At 44.2% G+C, this 24,129-nt stretch overlaps 2 protein-coding genes across 2 annotated transcripts in view; one reads left to right on the top strand and one right to left on the bottom strand.

The window, feature by feature from the left end:
- The window catches only part of T265_01594 (hypothetical protein), a gene marked incomplete at both ends in the record, with an annotated part of 47,932 nt that extends 25,217 nt beyond the window's left edge, over positions 1 to 22,715 (bottom strand). Inside the window, 11 exons of the mRNA XM_009165653.1 lie at positions 2,091 to 2,201; positions 2,773 to 2,859; positions 4,687 to 4,773; positions 6,925 to 7,155; positions 9,999 to 10,242; positions 12,141 to 12,191; positions 12,383 to 12,857; positions 15,646 to 15,700; positions 19,733 to 20,011; positions 20,061 to 20,139; positions 22,593 to 22,715. Coding sequence (XP_009163917.1) covers positions 2,091 to 2,201; positions 2,773 to 2,859; positions 4,687 to 4,773; positions 6,925 to 7,155; positions 9,999 to 10,242; positions 12,141 to 12,191; positions 12,383 to 12,857; positions 15,646 to 15,700; positions 19,733 to 20,011; positions 20,061 to 20,139; positions 22,593 to 22,675 — 1,782 coding nt within the window. The remainder of the gene's footprint in view (positions 1 to 2,090; positions 2,202 to 2,772; positions 2,860 to 4,686; positions 4,774 to 6,924; positions 7,156 to 9,998; positions 10,243 to 12,140; positions 12,192 to 12,382; positions 12,858 to 15,645; positions 15,701 to 19,732; positions 20,012 to 20,060; positions 20,140 to 22,592) is intronic.
- On the top strand, positions 19,044 to 19,448 carry T265_01593 (hypothetical protein; the record flags this gene model as incomplete). The annotated part of the gene is made up of 1 exon (XM_009165652.1): positions 19,044 to 19,448. One exon carries the CDS (start codon positions 19,044 to 19,046, stop codon positions 19,446 to 19,448), a length of 405 nt encoding a protein of 134 aa, XP_009163916.1.
- Positions 22,716 to 24,129: the final 1,414 nt, after the last annotated feature.

Genomic DNA, 24,129 nt, shown 5'->3' with positions numbered 1-24,129 from the left:
TGATGATGATGATGATGATGATGATGATGATGATGATGATGATGATGATGATGATGATGATGATGATGATGATGATGATGATGATGATGCATTTGGAAAGCTAGGCTCGTGTGATTCACGATGTAACCAACCGTGAAATATATCCACCATCGAGCTCATCTGTAAATCAACCCCCGTCTTCGGGCCCAGGTTACAAGTGAACTAAAAGGCCACTTCGTTTTTGACTCCGTGGTATAAACCACGGAGTCTAGCAATGGGATCTCCAATATCCTCTGTTTTGGTATATATATATGATACATCGAATGGAAAGCTTTATCCGGATTCCGATACCCACCCAAGATATTCTGGAGTTATGTAGATAACATCGCCGTAATGAAACGAGACAAAGAAGTTTACAACTGTCGAAATGAACTGAATCCACACATTAAATTTCGTATGGAGATACGGTCAACTTCAGGTACATTGGTCTTTTTAAACTGCATGAAACATAAGAAAACTAAAGACCACAGTGTAAGAAAAGCCAATGGATAGTGGAGCAATGTTGAACTACTCGGTCGTTCATCCGAAATGAGTATTCGTTGGTATTGCCTCATCAACGTTTAGGCGTGTAAGGTCCCTGTGCACAGAAGAAGCTGATCGGACAGCGACCCAAAATGAAGTGAAGATCAAACATCGGGATAGAGGATATTCAGCTAGTTTGATTGGGTGCACTCTGAATTGGTGCGATTGAATGATCGCCTCCAAGAAAACAGAACCAGGGACTGTCTACACAATTAAGTGTAGCGACTGCACTAAGGTCTATAAAGGACAGACGGCCAGGGAACCTGACATCAGGACCGAAGGGGATAGGAGAAAAATGAACAGGCTGCCGAGAAACGGGGATGAATATGAAGCGTTATTGAAAGACTCAGCAACTGCGGAACACCGGACACAGTAGATTTTAAAAAAAAGCTGAAGTCTTGAGGCGAGGACTACGGTTCATGTCACAGAAACTGATGGCCATCATTCAGTTACAACACCTTTCCGGTGACTAACTGCCATGTCACCCTCTCACACCCCATTTTCGAAATGTCGTTGCACAAAGCCAAGCTGGTATAGAGGATTGATGTGTAGTATTCAAAGGTATCCAACGGTCCTTTGCAAGAACCGACCAGTAATCGGAATGAGTAGAACTGATAGCGACTAACCTGGTTGTGCCGTCGGAAGGTGTTTGTTGGCTTTCGTGACATCTGAATGGTGTAACGTTTATGCTGGTAGCTGATGCCGTATGGATGATGTCATCTCGCTTGGTGATGGGACGCTTGTTACAGCTCAGTGAACAAACTAAATGTGACAGCCTAAAGACGTCAGTTTGTTGGGTGATGAGTAAACAAGCCAGAAAAACAAAACACACTGAGCCGAAGTTCTCGGTTTTCAGTGTTGTCTGCTGATTTCCGACCAATGATCTCACCTAAGAAAGTTCCCCTGATTCTCATGGCATTTTATCTTATTTGCACGGTCACTAGCGGCAGTCAATTCGTGAAAATCAAACTACACGGGCAACTGAATATGTACACAACTACTAAACGCGGTCAACTTCCACCAGTGCCGGCAGGAAATTGGTCTCACAAGAATGAGGGACTTATCTTGGGACTACCCAAAATGACCACTAGAAAGTATTTATACGGAGATAAAGTCTGGAGACATAAGTTGGATGGCTGCCTAATTAAGGCGCACTCAATCGGGCTTGACTACATATTACCACATTGAAAAGATATAGATAATAGAGCTAGGAAACCGCAGTCATACGTAAGGCAAAGATTAGTAAGCACTAAGTGCAGCTGCTGGAATGAACCTGAATTTTCCGGATTAGGTTCGCTGCCGTAATCGGTAATTTGGGCGGACGTAGTCAATGATAGGTTCACCATAAAATACCTCCGCGAAATTGTCGGACTGCAGACAGCTCAAGCTATTCTTAACCCTTTTCACAGCATCCATGCGTAAAAGAGAACGTTTCTCATGGCGTATGCAGCCTACTTGGCGGAAAACGTGATTATAAAGTCTCCTAGGCTGAGAAACATCGACGCGACTATCGAAAAAATACCACTTACTGCGACCCATGTTCGCATAGCAAACACATGAATTCCATCGCTCCCAAGCACAACCATCTTTGATCCATAGACAGAAATTGAGTGCGCGCAGGCGCTCTTCCCGGCAGAAGCCTGAAGTGTCAACAAGTGAATATGTAAGTGTATCAGAAAAGGACGAAAGGTAAAAGTTTTAATATTAAGGCTGACAAAGAAGTTCATCTTAGCGAAGTTTGCCTAAAGCTGGCTCATTTGCCATTCGGTAAGAGAAAATGGATCCGGCTGATTCCCCGGTGACCACATGCCAAACGAAGCAAAGTTGGAAAATTTAGCAGAAGGGGGTTATCAAACATAAGGTGGAATACGTTTACTTATCGACCGGATTTCCTTGAAAGTATGCCACAGTACAATAGAAACCGTCACATAAAACGAAAGTGATTTATCAGGTCCTGAATGAAACAAGGCGGTAATTTCCGATAAGCCTATCAGACTCCTATTAATGCACAAAAGAGATTATCACCAGTGGAATAAACAATCTGCTGGGATTCCACCGGTCCAGTACGCTACCTGGGAAAGTACATCATTAAAGCCAAACGTGATGTAATAAAAATTTAGCCGATGACAGATTAACACGACTGGACGGGAGGATTTTGGACGGTAAAAACCAAGTTCATTAATAGAGGGAAATTGAGAGTAGAATACTCACCAATGCCTCGCTGATTAAGCCTCGATCTTGGAGTCCCTTGAATAGTTCGGAGTTATAAGAGATTCCGACAGACGAGAGGTCCAATATCTACAAAAAATGACCAATGAAGTGAATCACTTTCTACGATACAGTAGAGGCAGTGGATAGGTTGATATGTAGTGAATGGAAATTAATCTGACACAGCTCAAAAAGTAACCCAGCTAGTAAACGGTCCATCAACTAAAACCTCAGATCTATATGCAATGCAATAGGCAATAATCAAATGAACGGTCAAGTGAAAAGCATTAGGTTTTTGACACAAACGCTAACAATAACGATAGCAGAGGTGTAGAAGCACCACTCACAAGGTGGATTGTTGCTATTATTTGGTAGTACCAGTTCTTTGAAGGTTCCATCATATGTTGAGTTTTTTAGGAATCGTTTACATACATATTGCGCAATATACCGATATCTTTCTGTTTCAGTGACAAAAGGTATCATTATTATTGTTATTGTCATCATCCCCATCATCAGAGACCACGTCAGTGTCGACGCTGATAATTCACAACTGTGCAATCATCAGCTAATTATATTTAAAGCCTCCATGAAAAAAGGGAAGAAACAGAGATCTGTTCATAGTCCAGCGCACGTATTTCGAGACGTCTACATTTCCAAATGTTGAATGAGACAACCTGAAAAGAAACTGAGGGCATGAATTTCACTGATTAGCAGAGTTTCTTACAATGTCTCCAGCCAAGCGCAGGGAGAGTCGAAGCGACATGCTTCTGGAAGGTACCCAAACTTCATTTACAACTTTCTGCCAAGTCACACATTGCCCACTTCGCAGTATGGGGCATTCTGAAGGAGTTTCTAAGAGCGATACTCGTCTCACGCGCAAAACATGCCCAAGCCGCCATACTTGGCGGAGCTGAATGTCCTCCGAGACTGCAGTAGCTACTGCACAACGAAACACCTCTCTTCTCTGTAGGTAGATACCAATTCGTCAACGCCATCACATATACTCGACACTTCTGACGTCAGTGATCAAAAGCTTGAGGAATTCTCACAACATTTGTCCGCAGGGGCCGTCTCACAACCATACAACAACGCAGCCTTTACTGTAGCCTCATAAACGAAACTCTTGAGAATCTGCGAAATGCCACAGGTATGCCAATTGGCGAACGTGATTTAAGCACTTAAAGTTTTGCACGGATTTTAACAAATATACTATCGTCAAATCTACCACCATCATTATCATCATTGACAACATGATATCAGTGTCCAATATTGATGCTTCGTTGCCGCTATAGCTACCGGGGCATGTAGGACTCTCTACACTCTCAGGTGCTTTCTCACAGGTTGCGTCTTTAACCGGAACTGATAGTATCCAAATTAATTTTGGTTCAAAAGGAGTGTAGTGTTTACCGGTGTGTGCCAAAGGGAGAAATCCAGGAATCATGTTTCATGGAGTTACTTACGACCCGAAGGTGAATCCTTACGCAAAGACCTTTTGTTATCCTACTGACCCACTTCAAAGTAATTGAAACCGTCATCTGCGGGAAGCACATTGCACAATAAACACAATTTCGGTGAATTCTGAAAAACGTCGAGCTCTTGCAGAAATATTTATGATGAACGAAGTCATACATAGTCATTATGATGGGACTAAAGCCAGCACTTTTATCATAACTATGAAGTTCGCTGAGATTTCTATACGCTGAGCTACAGAAAAAAAAATAGGTAAACATTGAGGGGATACGAATATCAGCATATCGATCCTGAAAACAACTGAAACTACAGTCAAAAATGTCATTTAGGTACAGGATAAGCATACTCAACTGCAAACTACGATTCATTTTCACCCTCGAGTTGGAAATGTATGAGGAACCGAGTTCCCACAGTTCCTATTCTCCGTTAACAAAAACAATTACTCACTTCAATATCTCCTCCGTTCGAGCTGTCGAGTAAATGCAACTGACTGGCACTATCCAAAGCGACCATTTGATTTTTCGAGGAGATCCACTGGAAGAAATAGACGAAATTTTATAAAATCGAGAACAGAGAACCAATTCCTCAGAGTAAACCACAGGTTTCCCATAAAGGAAGCCAACCACTCCTTCATGTGGTGTTCATTCTCAAGAGGATGGATGTCAAGCCAAAATCAATAGAAACTGTAAGAAAACTACAAAGTCAGTAGGCATAGTTGAATTTCAAAGGCAGGAACAAACTTAAGGTGAAGATAATATACTGAAGTCCCAACAGCAACTGATTCCTGTCGTCGATATCAGAGTGGGGTGGAAAGCAGACAAGCGTTGTATAGCTGCAGCATCGGCAATACATCGAAATACCCGTAGCTCTGGTGCGTTATTTGGTTGTACATCAAGTGGATATTGGTCTGTTCGTCGAAGTTGGTGGTTCGCTTGCAAAGGTTTTGTCACTAATTCTGTGGACATCAAAAATGCTTGCTGACGAGAGCTTAGAGAGCGACGAGGGTGACAAAGCCATAGATTACACAGTTTATAGCAGAAATGATACACATAAGGTGATCCGTATCTGATGCACCGCTTTCGTGAACGTGATATCGAGGACAGATAATTCAGTATCACAGGTTTATGAGGGATGAAAGCGCTTGATTCCTCCGAAACGAGGTTATACATAATGGGGTTGAAGCTAGTTAAACCATTCGGTAACTCAGTTTCATGGAGACATTGAGGCCTGATATGGTTGGTTTATGAGTCCAAACTGATCTTCCAATCGGAATTACAAATTGGATTCAAAGCGCCGAAGATAATGCTCGACAACGGCAAATCTGTCACTCGATGGGAGCAACAAACTCGCGTGTCAAACGAAGCGTCCATTACCCGAGGCCCAGTTAATGCACTACTTTATATCACTCGAGTTCAGTCCCACGTTAACCAAAAACATTCCACTCACCAGAAATTAGAGTTGCACCGAACAGGTTAAATTGAATTGGAAACAGTTGCTGATAGGATCAAATCTACTGTGATCCGCAAAGTAAGATGAAAATTGGAAACCCAAACTGGCAACCAAGTGCCAGAGGAATTATCTCAGGTCAGTAAGACAAAGCAGAACTCCATTAACCAATGGCTAATATGTGTTCGATCAAAAACCGATCGAACGGTTGGTGTCTACAGAACAGACCGAATAACATTATCCGAATCGATATGAATAAACGTCATTTGCATTCGCACACACGCTCAACAGTAAACCCACTCCCAGCAAGAAGTAAGCCAAAGTGAAGTAAACGCGCCTACTGGGTCTAACTTTGGAACAAGCGAGGGCTACATTGCCAGGTGACAAGATAAGTGGTAATATTTTGGAAAATATAGTACACGTCGGAAACAGGAAAAAAGTTGGGCAAACTGACAGTGATGAGGGTGTTATGATCAAACTTACCATTACGATTTTGGCGGTCATAAAGGTGGTGAATAACACCGAATGACGGATTAACCGGGCAGTAACTGAAGTGAGTTGTGGTGTTGGCAGTAATGCAGATAATAGTTGAGAGTATTACTGAGTATTACATGAAGTTCGCAGTTGACCTCGCGTTTTGTTTAAATTCATTGCTTTTTCGCTACACACTCATTCATGCTGGACTTTCACATGACGCTAAGGAACAGTTCGAGAATATCGGGGTTCTGAGGGCTTAGGCAAATGAGTTTTTGGCTGCTGTGTTAAACACATCGAGTTTGGCGATACGCAACTGGAAGTCTGACCAACTCATTGCGATGGTATGGCTAAATTAGCACGACGGAAGGTTAATCACTAGATAGATTCAGTTGCCCAGCACCGTACGAACTGCGCACACCAGGCGGACAGTCGAGTTCAGAAAAGTGACCTCAAAAAGTGACTGTTTCGTATGTGTTGGTTGTTTGCTATCTGGTTTCTCGCAGCGGGTAACTATAAATACATCTCGGAACGCGCATTCTGGTGACATCGTGGTGGTTATTTTGGTGTGGGAAGGTTCACGCGCATCCTAATCACAAACTTGTTAAAATAAATGAGCGGTTAAACACTAAAAAGTTCGACCATACACACACAGTACTTATGTGGTAAGTGAGAATCTTTTCGGATCTAATGCTACTGGGGAACCCTAATCTCCCACCACAGAGAAGGAACTGTTTGAAGCAAAGCCACAACGAAGCTACTCACATTGAGTGCCAGGAGGTTGTATGACAATTCGATGGAATGTGTCAGTTCAAAATGGAGTGCACCTGCAGCGGACAAACTCCGATTGGAAGGGACTTCTGACGGATGGACAGCACGAAGCAAGTGCACGACTGATCCACGGCCGAAAGCTAGAACAGCACGAGACGAGCAATTGCAAGCACAATGCCGATGGTCCCACTGCCAACTAAGGAGAGGAAGACACGAGGCCGGACCCTGAAGAAAAAAGTTGAAAGCACAGAGGAGCGTTTGAATTGGACTGTCAAGCAATAAACCACAAAGCTATCCATTCGGCATAGTCATGAATTCATTGTAAATAGTGAATAGTATGCAAAATAACTATGACAGTCCTATTTCTGTCAACCTCTACCATTTAGTTTAAGAGTCGAGTGTGTCGCACGAAATGAATCAAAGTGGTTATATGGGTAAAAAAATATGAACGAGTTCCGAATACTTCTGACTGACAAAATTGTAGCCAGCCACAAGAAACAATCACCGAGCTGCATTTTATTGACAGCTGCTTAAGCAAATCGAATTCACTCGACAAGGAGTAGAGTCGATCGACTCACTGACCAGACTGGCTGTTGATAGAACTGAAGAACTGAATTCGGGATGCACCAACAGAGTAAAATAAGCTAGTTAGGGTACTACTCATAAGGTTGCTGAAAATCCATCGACAGCCCATGACCGGTTTCGCCCTTCTTGGCAAAAAACAAAGATAAGGCATCTAGTAGGTTCCACTGAGAACTCAGATTAAAGACAAACTCGAAATAAGTCTTCCGTGCGGGAAGACTCTCCTCAGTGCTCGTACAAGGAATCTGTGTTTCACAAAGGTAACAGCACTCACCAGTGAAGTTCTGAAGTGACCCAAATCTGGGAGTTGTAGTGATCGTTCAGATTAAGCCTGTATAAAGCGTACCGCAGATCGTGCAGTTCTATTATGCGAATGAATTAGTTGGTTGTTTGAGTTAAATAGTACATATTGCCTCTTTTTGGTATAAGAAGGCGTCAATTTGCATGTCCGGGTGGAACAGAAACGTCCACCTAAGGAGCGAAGAAATTCTTCCCTGCTCTCTGATCCATCTTGTAAGACGATAGTGAATTTTCACCAAAAAATCTTGAGTTCACAAAGGAAGGAAATATGTAATGATTAAGTCCAGAATGCTTTTACTGGAAGAGCAGTCTTAAGGGAACCCAAAGGTTGATGAATCTGACACACTGTCTGTCTGACAACGAGTGGTGCGTTTGAACCGAAGATGTATCACTCACCAGCTTAGGTTTTCATCACTGAACCAGTTCAAGTCCTTCGTATGAATTTCATGACAGACCATCGCGTTAGCAGACTGATGCATTGTTTAATTGAAATTTAAATCCCTAATGTTGTTTGACGCCGACAACTGCAGGAAGTTGCGATAATTCAGCCAAATTAAGTAAAACCGATGACCCGGTGCATATTAAAATGTATTCAGCTTAGTTTAGTTCACAATTCGACGGGACGGAGAATTCAGAAGAAATCGCGAGTTCAATCTTGAAAATTTCATAATACCAGAGTGGGTTGTGATAACGGTATTGCACGCATAGACTGTAATACAACTTCAGCTGTTCCCTCTGAAGCATGCTGCGTTTCGCAGAAATTGCTGACATGTTAGCTGTTACATGGCATTTCACGCAACTCGGGAATAGAAACACCGACCCGGTCCTCAAAAGTAGGTTGTTCTATCGGTTCTCGTTCTATCTGATCGCCTATTTTGAGTTTCTTCGGTGCCGGGACCGTAGGTATGGTATAATACATTACGGTAACTCTGCGCGCAGATGTTCCAGCCATTGACAACCAACGAATCTTAGCTCGAAACGTCCAAACCTCAGAAATTAAAATAAAAGTAGAGTTAGCACCGTAAGAGACTCAACGGTCAGTGGCGGTGGCTGAATTCGGAATGAGTAGTAAGATCAAACGGCCGGAAAACAGCTATATTCGACGTGATGTGGCTAATTACAGCGAACATCGGTAAATCACTCCCCCAAATATCCCTCCAACGACCTGAAATGGTAGTGAGGCGACGAACTGAACGAAAGCGGAGTGGATGTACCCGGAAAGTTAGCCATAAAGAAAAGGGCTAGAAGGCAGTTAATTAGATTATGACTCGTAGTGCAGCTTCTACTGTTTCATCAGGACAGCTTATCCTACTTACCCAGCCGACAGGATCTAAGCAATGTGACCGTTCACACTCCCAGACTTTACATATAGAGGCGCGTGGTGAACACCAAGTTTGTGAAAACTACTTAGCGTATGAAGAAGAGCCACACAACGGCTGAAGTGGTTGTGTATCCGCAAACATATTTTAAACTGCGTGAGAAACAATTAAAGGTAGAAAAAGGACTTATTTTTATCCTGCTCACGTTATCCTGCTCATGTCGTTAAGACGTAAGCCCTGCTGTTGACAAACAAACCGTTTTTACGCCGGTTACATCAGCATTGGATGTCAACCAGAGCAAATGGCAAACAGGACGCAAGGCAGGAAAGGCGGGAAACAAAATAGGCCCGCGTGGGTGTCCAACTGATTCAACTAAGGAGAAGCAGTTTGTGTCAGTTCATAGTTTCTCTATGGCGTGTTCCTGTAGTGGATGAAACGGACAGCCACAGAGCTTGAAGAACAATCGGCAATCTTAGAACGAGTCCAAAGGATACTCCACACTGCACAACCACATCAGCGATGACTTGTTCAGAATGCATGGCGACCCATCACGTCACCACTCCAAGATATCGCCCACCAAGCCCAGCAACCAAACATACCAACTTCGGAGAGCGTAAGCATACAAGAATTCTGGAGAATGAGATTTCGAATAGAGTCGATTAATTTTAGTTACAAGTGAGCGACTGTTAACTGATTGTGTGCCAGACCTTACGAAAAGATAAGCGAGGTTTCTTTGAGGATCAGAAAAGACATCAACCCGCACACAGAGAGTAGGCTGGCTCTCAAGTATTTTCAACGCTTGGCAATGATCACGATCTAGCTCTAAGGATCTGTAAGATGTCTCGTGAAAATGCTCCATAATCTTACTTTCAGCGGCTGCCAATAGACTATTTGGATGCGTGGGCGTAGAGTAGCAATGACCAGTTTGGTGAATGAAGCCATTGCGACCAAAGCGTAGCTGGCAAGACTTTGTGCACTGGCAGAACGAAAGAAGTCAACCTTGTCGTGAGAAGAGGACTGGGAGACGGCATCGCCCGCAACACAACCTGCCAAGTGCTCAGCGTATGACGACGAAGACCCTAGTGTGTCCAGTCCACAGATCTCGCCACGACTATTAAAACGGAAACGATGAGAAGGGGCGGATTACAGCAGCAAGGAATGCCTTATCGTCATTAAAATTGTGTCAACATCTGAAACCCATTAGACTTAAAGAAAACCTGTTACATTGCTCCGAAACGCGGCCAGAATATTCAGTACACTAATAAAAATCCGAAGGTCATTAGGGCCGTAAGTGTACGAAAGCATAAACGACCACCTGACTGATAGAGTGTACACTGATCAAGCAGTATGGAGTAAAATATAAGGAGAAATGCAGTGCGGACAAACGGATTGATCGATACACAAGTTGCACAATGCATTCCATTTGAACGGATAAACACAAGAATCCACGTTTGAACCCATGCGCAAGCAGTGGACAGTGAACCCAAAGGCAACGCCGTACAAAAGCTGCTGGTTCACTGTAGCAGGTGTACAAGCCTAATTAGTCGAGACGCAACAGTCAACTGTCCGCCCATATATCAGGTTAGGGTTTGTGTTGGTTACTGAGCCGACGATGCTCCTCTGAGCAAAAAACTGCAGTACAACTCTAATGATCATCAAAAACGGATCGATTTCCGTAACATGACATGAATAAAACAATAATTCTTCAGCTTTTGGATGCGTTGCTTCCACACCACTCCAAAAAAACACGAGGGCTAAGACAGTGCCAGGCTACCCAAAAAATCGTTCAGCAGTAACATCCTTTCGGTACCTAACTATCATGCCACCAGAAGGAAGCACGAGGGCTGGAATATTGCCAGGTTGCCCAAGCCTAGAAAGAGGAAGTCGAGAGACAGAGGTCGGATTCGAGTCACGGGCCTTCCGATCAGAAAGTTCGCACCTTAACCACTGAGCTATCTTGAGCCCGCGTCTACCCAGAAGTGAACTGAGGGTACAAGCCTGATGTATAGTGTAACTGGGAACCATTATTGTTCCCAGTGGTCCACCAAACATATTCCCACCTTCAGTCATCTGATCGCGGTGAATGAATGCGACGCCTAGGTTCACGAAAGATCAACCGCATTCCCGTGCTCTGCGATACTGTCTAGCGCTCAATAACTAAAGCATGCCAGTGGGTACAGCAATGTTTAGTGACAAACACTCAAATCGACTGTTTTCAGGCTAAATTCAGGCACCTAGATGTACAGCTACTCACAAGTGATAGATAAATGCTTATAGTTGCGGTCAGATGCAGACTCGGTTGCAAGCAGTTTTGAGCATACTAATACCACATCGGGTCGAACATAGATTCAAACATCTACAACAACAGATGCATAGGGTAGTTCCCACCTGAGCCGAGGAAAATAGTACAGAATCGTAAAAAACGCTCAAGCTGTTCGCCATATAAGTGAACGCAATAACAAATTAGTCGTCCCTCAGTTACCACACTGCGTTACAGTAGTTCATATGAACAACTTGGACGCAAAAAGCTACACACGTTGCAATGGATAAAAAACAGTCGAAGTAATGACCCGCTAAATATTGCACATGTCATCCGTTGCTAAGGCTGTATCTGTAGTTTGGGTTCAAGCATTCGGAATAGACCAGATGACTTGGTGGATGTACAAGATCATTTTGCGAACAAGAACCAGCATTCCGCCATTTGTTCTAAAAAGATACGGTTATAAACTCCATTTTCCGGGAAAACTCAAAAATGAGTTTATCACACGGCAGTCGATTACTATTCAATTTCTGTTACGTGACCTGAAGTAGCAGTAGCACAAGCCACAAGATCTTCAAGTAAAATGGATAAGTCTCCTCTCCCCGAATAGCCAAGGGCATCCAACGATAGCGATACACTGGATCTACGTATATACGAAAATAAGGCCAACAAACACACTCAATGGTGTTCAGAATTTCCAGTCGACTAGGCCAGTGAATACAGACGGTAACCACAGTAGTTCGACTAACCTGCCAGAAAAGAAGCATACTGCCTCTCGCTTCAGTCCAGTGAGCCCTCTCCTGTATGGCAGGGAAAGTGGAAATAATTTGCGTCAAACAGTGGCGAGTGTGTGTAGTACGCAAACAAACATAATGCCAGTGGACAAAAGCTTCATGACGAGCAGCGATGACGGCGAAACACACGGGATGTGGGAAAAACCTTCACCTTCAAGAGAGTTTGACCGCATGGATAATGGATTCCGCTCACTTACTTAAAATGGAGTTGAAAAACCGATCCGCCAGTATCTACGCAAACCGCCAGGGAGGGAACCGTGGTGAACAGACAAAAGTGAATAGCTTGATCAACACCATGAGCATCATCTACAATGCATAAAAGGCGACTCCTGAAACGATCCGTCGTTGAACCACTCCCAGCACGAAGGGAACTCAGACGACTGGTCAATGATCTGACAGGTGTGTGAGAAGTCTCTGAACCGAGTGAAAGATCGACAGCGCCTTGGCTATTATCCTCGGCTGTAGTCTCATCCGTTGCTGTGTCTTTGCCGCTGGTGGATTCAGCCGGCGCAGTGAGCTGCCAAACAGCAATGCGACCACTAGAATAGCCAGACAATAGTAGAGAACCATCTCTGTTCTGACAAAGCGAGGTGACGGACCCATGTAAATCAGCATTAGCATCTTTTTGATCTCCACTACAACCAAAACAGAATCGCAATACCTGACGGAGACCTAGAGAAAGGGGCATGCAGAACGAGTGAGGAATAGAGGACCATAAAGTATAATGTCTCAGTGAAATGCTATAATTGCTGGTAGAGTTAGAAAAATGCCCTCTTGATTTGCCTAGCTGTGAAATTCAGCTATACAGAATAAAAATACCCATGTACGTAGACAAAATGAAGTGATGGGTTACACAGTTGCAATGTCGCAACAAGAGTGATCGACAGACTTAACCTCACCGAAGGCTCTCAAAACTGCTTAACCAATAATGCTGGTATTGTCATTCGGATAGGCTAAGAAAGAGAGAGGCATGAATTTAAAAAGTTACCACGCTGCTTTCTTCAACCAGTGCACTGACTGTTTCATGGCTGTGTTGCTGCTTTGAATCTAACTGATCAACTTTCACGGCAGTTTGGAAATGGAAGACTAAGGCAGTCAAAAAATGGAAACTTTGTAGGTTATTATGAACAGATCGATGGAGATGGTAGGGCAAACATAACGAACAGTTCCTCCAAAACCTAAGGACAATTACTGCCCACAGGAGCGAGGAATACATCTGCAAGCCCTTGAGATGGGAGCCGAAAAACCAACCCACGGGATTGGACAAGCTTCCGCAAACTGAGAAAAGCACGTCATGACAAGCATACAAAGAAACAAATACACAATGCGAAACCATGTGAGACATCTCCTAGATTCTGACGAGTAACAGTCCAAAAATTGTAAGAACACAGGCGTACAGCTACGACGAGTTATTTGAATAAAGCTCCACCGATGAAAGATGACAAAGAGACACGTAGAGGATATGAAGCAAACACCCGACGTGCCAACACGTCCAGTACTCAGTTGAACAATGTGGACAAAACTCACAGCATGGACACCACTGAAATTGGTCGGTCGCGCCCTTTGCCCATGTTTCTGGCCAAACAGTATGAAGGTCTCGTGAGCCTCAACCTGGAAGGCAAACTGCATCAAAAGCACCTAGGTTTTTCAATCTCCTCCACTAAGTCATACTGTGTTCACCTCTGGGCTTCCGCCACTCCCAGCTGGGCACCGTGGGCTGATGGTACCTCGACATGGCCTATCCATTTTAGTTTCAAATATTGGATGCAGTCCTTGAGTGAGACACCTCCTGCTTCAATATAGATCAGAATCCCAACCTACTTATTGCGAACTCGCTCATTTCGGTTGGTTTTATCTATAGTTCTGAGATCAAAAGCCTGAAGACGTTTCATATCCTCCACCTGAAGTGACTGAGTCTCACAACCGTACAACATTATAGCCCGCGCTGTAGTGTGGCTAATGACACCAAGATTGGTGCAAATCAACAAACGTAACTTTGGTCTTTGAGATTTATGCGTTGAATTTGTCTGTTACACTATCGACAGAGCCAATGCATTTCTCGATATGCCTGCAACGTTCCACAGCTTTGAGTGTCACTCCTGGAGTTCAAAGACTGTATGTCCACGTTGTGTTTTTGGGTGCAAAGCACAGGCCGAAATGTCGAATGAATTTGGCAAACTTTCCCAGCAACGCTTGCACATCCCCCTGAATTTCAAAATGGAAGAAACTGTCGTGTTCATAGTTCGGGTCGACAAGGTAAACACTCAACGAGGTCGGAAAATCGGGATATTGGAGACATCCAAACTTTGTCACGATACCTTATCATGAACGAAATTATACACCCTTCCATCAATGTTTTGAGGAGTTACCCATACACTCACACACCCACAAGTATGTAGCCAACAATAATAATAATACATCAATGTTGAGTTACCCATACACTCACACACCCACAAGTATGTAGCCAACAATAATAATAATAATAATATGATCGTTCAGTCGTAACATAACACGTGCCTAGCTGCCATGTCACTCGAAAGGAGCATGAGGGCTGGGATGCTGCTAGTTTACCCAAGCCTAGACAGGAGAAGTCGAGATGCAGAAGACGGTTCGGACCACGGACCTTCCGATCAGTAGATGCACGTCCTAACCATTCGACCGTTTCGTTCCCTATGTTACTACGAACAGCGCACGATAATCACGAACTTCTGGAGCATGCCATGTTACGCAAACGTGTTGAAAACAACTAGCCGGTCGATAGAATCGAGCGCATACGTTGAGTCAAGTAACAACAGGATTCTAGGGCGTCTAGCCGCATGTTGTTGCTTTACCACTTGCAAGGGATGTAAAGATGTGGTCCACACAACCTATTCCAGGCAGCAATCTTGCTTACTGTCCACGGCTCCCATCTTCACGCGCTCCACTGGATGTTCGCTGGTAATCCGTCCAGCCCCGTGGTATTTCGGGCAGGTCCATTTTTGTCTGCTTCAAGTAGCCCATTGTCTTAAACTGCAATATTGATTAAAGTAATGGAGCGTTGATAAGTGGGAAATCGAAACCCGAGGTGGTCTTCAGTAAAAAAGGTTTGTTGATCAGCTGGAGGGTTTTTGAAATTTGGCTGATAATGATGTCAGCTCGTAGAGTGGGTCTCACCTTCGGTCCTGTATGGCTTGATAACTGCACGCATTGTGCAGACATCTAGAGTGAGTAGTGTCAGGACATTCTTGCCTGGTACTACGTGAAACACCGTTAAGATGTTGGAAAGACAGCAAAAACTACCTGAACAGACAAAACGAAGGGAATTACTAAAACTACGGTCTGTTATTTGTACAACCAGACGATGTAATACGAACATCGCAGTGGGCTACCTCAACTATGAATACTTAAGCTTGTGGGTTTGACAGAGACCAGAGAGAACAGATAGGTTTAGCGCCACAAAACAGCACAATACCGCACTTACTAAAAACGAATATAACACCTTTGGTAGTTCCAATAATCAGGTGAGTCCGGTACGACTAGAAGGAAAGGGAAAGCAAAATTTAGCGCATGGATCCAAGTTGCTTCGAAAAAATAAGATAATCAACCATCTAACTGAATTTTTCCGGCGCCTATTGAAATATCAGTTTCTTAAACATAGAACTAGGGCAGTCAAAACAAACCAATCATTCAACCAACATGGAAAAGCGGAAATATCCGTAGATATTCAAGTTCCGCCAGTTAACAAGAACTGTTTTGAGCGAATATTACTCAGCTAAAAGAAATCGGGAGCGAATATGTGTGCGCTCACCATCCCTGTACCGAGCTAGGTTAGGACAACGCAGATCGAGGATACTCATGGATGTTCGTAATAAGTTATCACTTATCACTTAAAACAATGGCGTAGTTTTGACACAACATATAAATGCTATCAAATGCGCGCAGACCTAAAGTCGCACTTATCAATGGAAGATGATTGGGGAAGGAAATACAAGTGGCCTCAAGAACGACGATGATTTACAAATTATTCCACTTCCGCCACTGAGACTTAGGACACCTGCGCTGAAGAGCAGTAAGTTTCCGAAAACCACAGCTTGGTTAAATATTTGCTTATGTCAAGAAAAATGTTGGTCGACTTTCCAGTGTAAAACTGATAGGCTGATAAGGCACCCGACAAGCCTGGTTACTGCTCATCCTTCCAAACTGCTGCTGACACAGACAACGAATGGTGTGGTTGGTTTACGAAAAACCATGTCCAAGGAGCGATGAGCTTTGATAAAACCAAGTCGCACCACTCTCGTGTTGTCCCTGCTTTGACATTCAATGCTTATTGAGTGGCAAAGCTGGATGCCGCCATCGCAAAAAACAACATAATAAGCACAATAACCACACTTGCCTCGCTTGTAGTCTAATGTGCTTGATGATCCGCTACCACTTGAATTCATTAAATAGTCAATCTAAATGGGACTGGTCTATTGCCCTGTACTACAGCGCGAATCGCAACCACCACACAGTTGTGAAAATGCGACCCAATGATGCCTGCGGTGCGCATTCACCCCATGTAATGGACAGAGCTGAACACGAAGGAATCAGTAACGATAACAACACGTTCCAAAATGGTGCAGTCAAAGTAATTACCAGTCGTACGGTGGAAAACCACAAACTCTGGAATGCCGCCACGTTATCCACGCCCAAGTACGAGAGTTCAAAAAGGCTGGGATTATTTCGAACCGGACACTCCACAATAATAAGCTCACACCAATCACTGACCAGCCCCGAGTTCAAACTAACGTTTCTGCTAAATGTGACAAAGTGAACGCTAGCCTCAGCGTTTGACCTTTTTCCGTCACATGGCTTTTCACGGCTAATACAGCCTTAAAATTGATACCACAACCAAGGAGTTTTGTATGGCAGCTTTTTTTTAAATTGAAAGGATAAAGAACCATCGGTCTATAGGAGCAAACAGTGAAATGGAGACAAAAGTTATCCATCAGTCGTAACACTTTCGGTGCCTAGCTGCCATGTCACTCGAAAGGAGCATGAGGGCTGGGATGCTGCTAGTTTACCCAAGCCTAGACAGGAGAAGTCGAGATGCAGAAGACGGTTCGGACCACGGACCTTCCGATCAGTAGATGCACGTCCTAACCATTCGACCGTTTCGTTCCCTATGTTACTACGAACAGCGCACGATAATCACGAACTTCTGGAGCATGCCATGTTACGCAAACGTGTTGAAAACAACTAGCCGGTCGATAGAATCGAGCGCATACGTTGAGTCAAGTAACAACAGGATTCTAGGGCGTCTAGCCGCATGTTGTTGCTTTACCACTTGCAAGGGATGTAAAGATGTGGTCCACACAACCTATTCCAGGCAGCAATCTTGCTTACTGTCCACGGCTCCCATCTTCACGCGCTCCACTGGATGTTCGCTGGTAATCCGTCCAGCCCCGTGGTATTTCGGGCAGGTCCATTTTTGTCTGCTTCAAGTAGCCCATTGTCTTAAACTGCAATATTGATTAAAGTAATGGAGCGTTGATAAGTGGGAAATCGAAACCCGAGGTGGTCTTCAGTAAAAAAGGTTTGTTGATCAGCTGGAGGGTTTTTGAAATTTGGCTGATAATGATGTCAGCTCGTAGAGTGGGTCTCACCTTCGGTCCTGTATGGCTTGATAACTGCACGCATTGTGCAGACATCTGGAGTGAGTAGTGTCAGGACATTCTTGCCTGGTACTACGTGAAACACCGTTAAGATGTTGGAAAGACAGCAAAAACTACCTGAACAGACAAAACGAAGGGAATTACTAAAACTACGGTCTGTTATTTGTACAACCAGACGATGTAATACGAACATCGCAGTGGGCTACCTCAACTATGAATACTTAAGCTTGTGGGTTTGACAGAGACCAGAGAGAACAGATAGGTTTAGCGCCACAAAACAGCACAATACCGCACTTACTAAAAACGAATATAACACCTTTGGTAGTTCCAATAATCAGGTGAGTCCGGTACGACTAGAAGGAAAGGGAAAGCAAAATTTAGCGCATGGATCCAAGTTGCTTCGAAAAAATAAGATAATCAACCATCTAACTGAATTTTTCCGGCGCCTATTGAAATATCAGTTTCTTAAACATAGAACTAGGGCAGTCAAAACAAACCAATCATTCAACCAACATGGAAAAGCGGAAATATCCGTAGATATTCAAGTTCCGCCAGTTAACAAGAACTGTTTTGAGCGAATATTACTCAGCTAAAAGAAATCGGGAGCGAATATGTGTGCGCTCACCATCCCTGTACCGAGCTAGGTTAGGACAACGCAGATCGAGGATACTCATGGATGTTCGTAATAAGTTATCACTTATCACTTAAAACAATGGCGTAGTTTTGACACAACATATAAATGCTATCAAATGCGCGCAGACCTAAAGTCGCACTTATCAATGGAAGATGATTGGGGAAGGAAATACAAGTGGCCTCAAGAACGACGATGATTTTCAAATTATTCCACTTCCTCCACTGAGACTTAGGACACCTGCGCTGAAGAGCAGTAAGTTTCCGAAAACCACAGCTTGGTTAAATATTTGCTTATGTCAAGAAAAATGTTGGTCGACTTTCCAGTGTAAAACTGATAGGCTGATAAGGCACCCGACAAGCCTGGTTACTGCTCATCCTTCCAAACTGCTGCTGACACAGACAACGAATGGTGTGGTTGGTTTACGAAAAACCATGTCCAAGGAGCGATGAGCTTTGATAAAACCAAGTCGCACCACTCTCGTGTTGTCCCTGCTTTGACATTCAATGCTTATTGAGTGGCAAAGCTGGATGCCGCCATCGCAAAAAACAACATAATAAGCACAATAACCACACTTGCCTCGCTTGTAGTCTAATGTGCTTGATGATCCGCTACCACTTGAATTCATTAAATAGTCAATCTAAATGGGACTGGTCTATTGCCCTGTACTACAGCGCGAATCGCAACCACCACACAGTTGTGAAAATGCGACCCAATGATGCCTGCGGTGCGCATTCACCCCATGTAATGGACAGAGCTGAACACGAAGGAATCAGTAACGATAACAACACGTTCCAAAATGGTGCAGTCAAAGTAATTACCAGTCGTACGGTGGAAAACCACAAACTCTGGAATGCCGCCACGTTATCCACGCCCAAGTACGAGAGTTCAAAAAGGCTGGGATTATTTCGAACCGGACACTCCACAATAATAAGCTCACACCAATCACTGACCAGCCCCGAGTTCAAACTAACGTTTCTGCTAAATGTGACAAAGTGAACGCTAGCCTCAGCGTTTGACCTTTTTCCGTCACATGGCTTTTCACGGCTAATACAGCCTTAAAATTGATACCACAACCAAGGAGTTTTGTATGGCAGCTTTTTTTAAATTGAAAGGATAAAGAACCATCGGTCTATAGGAGCAAACAGTGAAATGGAGACAAAAGTTATCCATCACGAGGGAGTTCATCTGAGACTGTACTTGTAATCAGCAGCTCAAAATCATAAGAACGGCGTATTCCACAGGGCTGTAAGCAACCACCACAAAATGGGTGAACAAATTACCAGACAAGATGGCGAACCGATGTCCATTTTGGATGACAAGCTGTTCAGTTGACTAGCAATGCCGGACAGCATGGCGTACTGGAAAAATGTGGATTGGTTTTGGTCTCTTCCTGCCGTCAATAAGCTGCTTTGCTGGCTCACTGTATCGCCGATGGCACCCACAGCTCCGCTGACACTACCATGAAGCAGAGCGTCCGAACTAGTTACGGAGAATCTTTCCACGGCAGTAGCTAGTCGTGTCTGCTGTAGGTCTGCTTCAATATCGGAGTCAAGTCGATCCTAAAAACCGAGTTCCGAATGTACCGAAAGACAAAATGGATAAACCTACGTCAGACGTGATTGATCCGGCCAAACTAGTTACGTCTGGCGAGCTGATAGTTGGAGACTCAAAGTGATTGTCGTTCATCCTGAGGAGTATAATAATGATTGTAGTGATGTGCCCTCAATCTGCAACCGGATAAAGATACACGGGCGAGGGTCCTCACTTCTTGACGAATTATATATGGAACACAAGTGGATGGTGGAGAAAACCGACTACGCAAGGATGATTCAAATCGCCTGTACCAAGGAAGTGGAACGTTGGCGTGAAACTCAAGTGTTTGACAGGCGTGCAGCTAGCATGGAGAAACAAGTATTTCAGACACCATAAGCCACTCTGAAAACGATACACACAGAAAGGACGAAAACCCATTGCGAATAATACCGTTGTCCATAACGAGCCACCAATCCTTCGAACAAGGAATTACAGAAACAAGAAGCGTATTGGTACGAGGTGAAAATTGATACAGCTTTTCAACATTTTTGTCTGACCCTACACACAAAACCATACCTAAATAACAGAATCGTCCACCGGTTTGTGAGGCGTATACTGTGAAATTCATATACATACAGAAGAACCATGCAAATCTCATCCTGAGAGATGCAAAATTCGGTCCTTCTCCACGACCGTTGATGGGCTTCAAGCTTCAACTGTGGCGGATATAGGTTGGAGATAGTTTTTTAAGGATCCAGCACGTTCTCCAAACCAGATTCACCTGGACAACCCCGATTTCAAGCAGGTGAATTTCGACTAACAACTGTTTGACATTGCATTAGGTCCCATTTCGCTGTGGAAAAGAAACCTTCAGCTCATGAGTAAAGCGCTGTTGGCCCAAGTGGTTAGAGCGCGAATTTACTGACCAAAAGGTCCGTGGTTCGAACCTGATCTCTACCTCTCGACTTACCCTGTCTAGACTTTGGCAACCTGGCAGTATCCCATCCCTCGTTCAATCTTCGGGTGGCATGGCAGTTAAACAATGAAAGGGTGCTACAGCTGAACGATTTTTTACAGTGCTGTTGATGCATCGGTAATCAATCACTCTGCGCGAACGGCGACGTTCGTGAAGTCAGCATAACAGTGCGTCTCATCCCTATAGCATTTTGTCTTACAAAGGAAAAGGAGAACATAGAGTCAGGAAACCCATGTAACACTAACTTGGATAAGAGCAAGAAAAAACTGTGAAACATGAAGTGGTACACTAGTGCGTAAAAATAAAAGTCATGTAAGTGGATGACAACTGTCAGAATCACTGACATTTTTAGAGATGACGGTTACACAGTTCTGAAAACTCGGAAGTTCTAAGAGGATTGAAGCGTAGAAAGTGGAAGACAACTCCAAAAGCGAGCAGTTCTCGGGAACAGTAAGGATTTGTAGGCCAGCGACAGTCATGGACAAAGTTGGAAAATGTGGATATCGGCTACCGATGCAGAGCCCCCATTAAAGATTGTCGTTCCTTCTGTGGTATGCAACTTAATTCTGATCATGCCATTGTGTGAGCTCGGTTATCGCTTGGCTTTCCGTCACTATTACATGTGCCAAAACAGAGCAGTACCATTCATTAACCTCAAGAAGTTTCAGCTGCTCAAGGAGTATCTTGATGCCGCTCTGGCTAGAAACCTACTGGATGACGAAGATTGGTTGGAGGTTAAATAGTAGCAGGTTGAAAAGCTATGTAATCGGATTTCGGAACTGTTTGTCCAATTTGTCTAATTCAACTAAATGAACACTGTATATCATCGAGATTAGAGAGTCTTATTGCTTTCACAAACGCCATACCACACACTAGCAACTGCGATAATGCACGCAGATCCCGGACCGGATACTAGAGCGGTGACGACTTGCAGAAACCAGTCACCGATTGCAAGGGATCAGGAAACAGAGAAGCTTTTCGCTGCAGGCAACAGCAATGCCCTATCCCGGATGACCCCATCAACCGGCCAAAGCTAGAAAAGTATCAGCGAAACAATATGCAAAAACGACGGAGGGTCAATTCACTCACAAAGTGGTCAACTTCGTCGATTAGTGGAACAATTAAAACAGACCAGCTGGCCTCCAGCACAAACTTGTGGAAGAACTCAGCTGTTCTGAATGGAAAATCGACACCAAGCTGCCACCGGCAACACAAATCCAGCGTGAAATACCACTCCTCCTGGCTAGGATGGCCCGAACCCCGCACTCATCAAAGTTCGTGAGGTCTTAGTGAACAATCGGGCGATCGTACTCCAGAAAATTTGGAACAAAAGGCGCATGAACATCATGATAAAAACCATCGGGACACCATCGTCGCATGTGGGGTGTTATTTGGCAAAATAATTTCGCGCAGGTTGGTCGATCACGTGGACAGACATTTTTGTGAGAGTCAAGCAGAGTTCTGTCCTGATTGAAGATGCATTGACCATATATTACCTCAAGTGGTTAGAGCGCGAATTTACCGAACGGAGGGTCTGTGTGTCGAACCCGACCTCGGCCTCTCGACTTCCCCTGTCTAGGGTTGGGCAGGTTAGAGCGGAATTTACCGAACGGAGGGTCTGTGTGTCGAACCCGACCTCGGCCTCTCGACTTCCCCTGTCTAGGGTTGGGCAACCTGGCAGTATCCCAGCCCTCGTACTTCCTTCGGGTGGCATGGCAGCTAGGCACCGGAAGGGTGTTGCAGCTGAACGGTTTATTTTATATTTTTTTACCTCGAGATTCTCGCACAACACCACTCATTTGGACGTCCGATGACTGTTATTTTTTTGTCTTAAAGCCGCTTTTGACTACGCCTGTCGCCAGAAATTTCGGCGGTTTTTGGTGATTAAGTGCATCCATTTCAAATTTATATTCCTTATGGTGGCATTTTATGCAAACTCCTGTGAACGGATGCGAGTACACAGCAGGCGTCGCCCGAGTTCAGAACGTCCAGCGGTGTAAGGTAAAGCTTCATACTCTTGCCTTTCCTGTTCAAGTTTCTTACTGTGATGCTTGAAGTTCCTCCGCCTGCCTCTGAAACCTGCGGAGTCGAAATGCTTCCGGAAAGTTCCTTACGGATATTGCGTATGTGAACAACATTGCTTTCTTTGGTCCGGATTTTTCAAAAATGCAATCATATCATCATCACAGCAGTGTTGACACCGGTGCTTTACTGCAATGTAACCATTAAGTTTGTCTGATTATATTTGAAGCCTTAGAGTAAAGATAAAGTGTCTTCTATGTCAAACATTCTGGGGTGCACACACTTCCAAGCGCTCAATATGACAATCTGGGAAGAAATTGACAGCACGAACGCATTGAGACCGATCAACCGACGTTTCTGGCAATGTATCCAACCAAGCGCAGGTCACGGAGACCCTATCCTGTAAGGCGCACTGCATCAACAACACCCAACCCCTTCGTAATCTCTTTCACATTCTTCTACCAAATCATGCGTTGTCCACCTCGTGCTTTCAGCCATTCTGAAGGAAGCACGGGGAACAACACTCATCTCCGTAGACGGTGTTTCGGTGCAAGTAAAACATGACTAAGTCATTGTACTGGATGTTTTCCGTGGCTGCTGCACAACAGTCCAGTATACTGGGCTTCGTGAACACCTACCTTCATACAATCACTGTCCTCCTGCTTATAAGCAAGGTTGTACATCACCAATACTCACATATAAATCAAACTGGCAGACACTATGCTAGAGTGGTCCACTTTTTGAAGAACACCGTTATCAGTGTACCATGGCCTAGGTAAACCGGCCGGTGGTGTGGAGCGTGTAGAAAGGTTGCCGTGTCGGGGTGGGCGTCGGTCGTGTGATTTGGCAACGTTCCAACTCTTAGTATACACATGTATACAGCGAGGGACTTTGTGGTAGGATCACCTATATGTAGTAACCATCCTGGCGTGGCCACCATTTGTGTAGTAAGCGCCAGGGGACAGTGACTCGCCGAAGGCAAGTGTTCACGACAATCTCTGTGGATGGAAAATAGGAAGAAAGACCATGACCTGAAGCCCAGCAACGTTCTATATAACTAATACTTACATATAAATAACCGAAATGGCGGGCACCGTATACCACAACTGCAAGGAGTATCGCGGTATTAGGGGCGCGTTCGGTGTT

Source organism: Opisthorchis viverrini (genome assembly GCF_000715545.1).
Source record: "Opisthorchis viverrini unplaced genomic scaffold opera_v5_17, whole genome shotgun sequence".
In the NCBI taxonomy this organism is placed as follows: Eukaryota; Metazoa; Platyhelminthes; class Trematoda; order Opisthorchiida; family Opisthorchiidae; genus Opisthorchis; species Opisthorchis viverrini.
The sequence above is the reverse complement of the archived record's forward strand: the minus strand, read 5'-3'. Positions and strand labels throughout refer to the sequence as shown.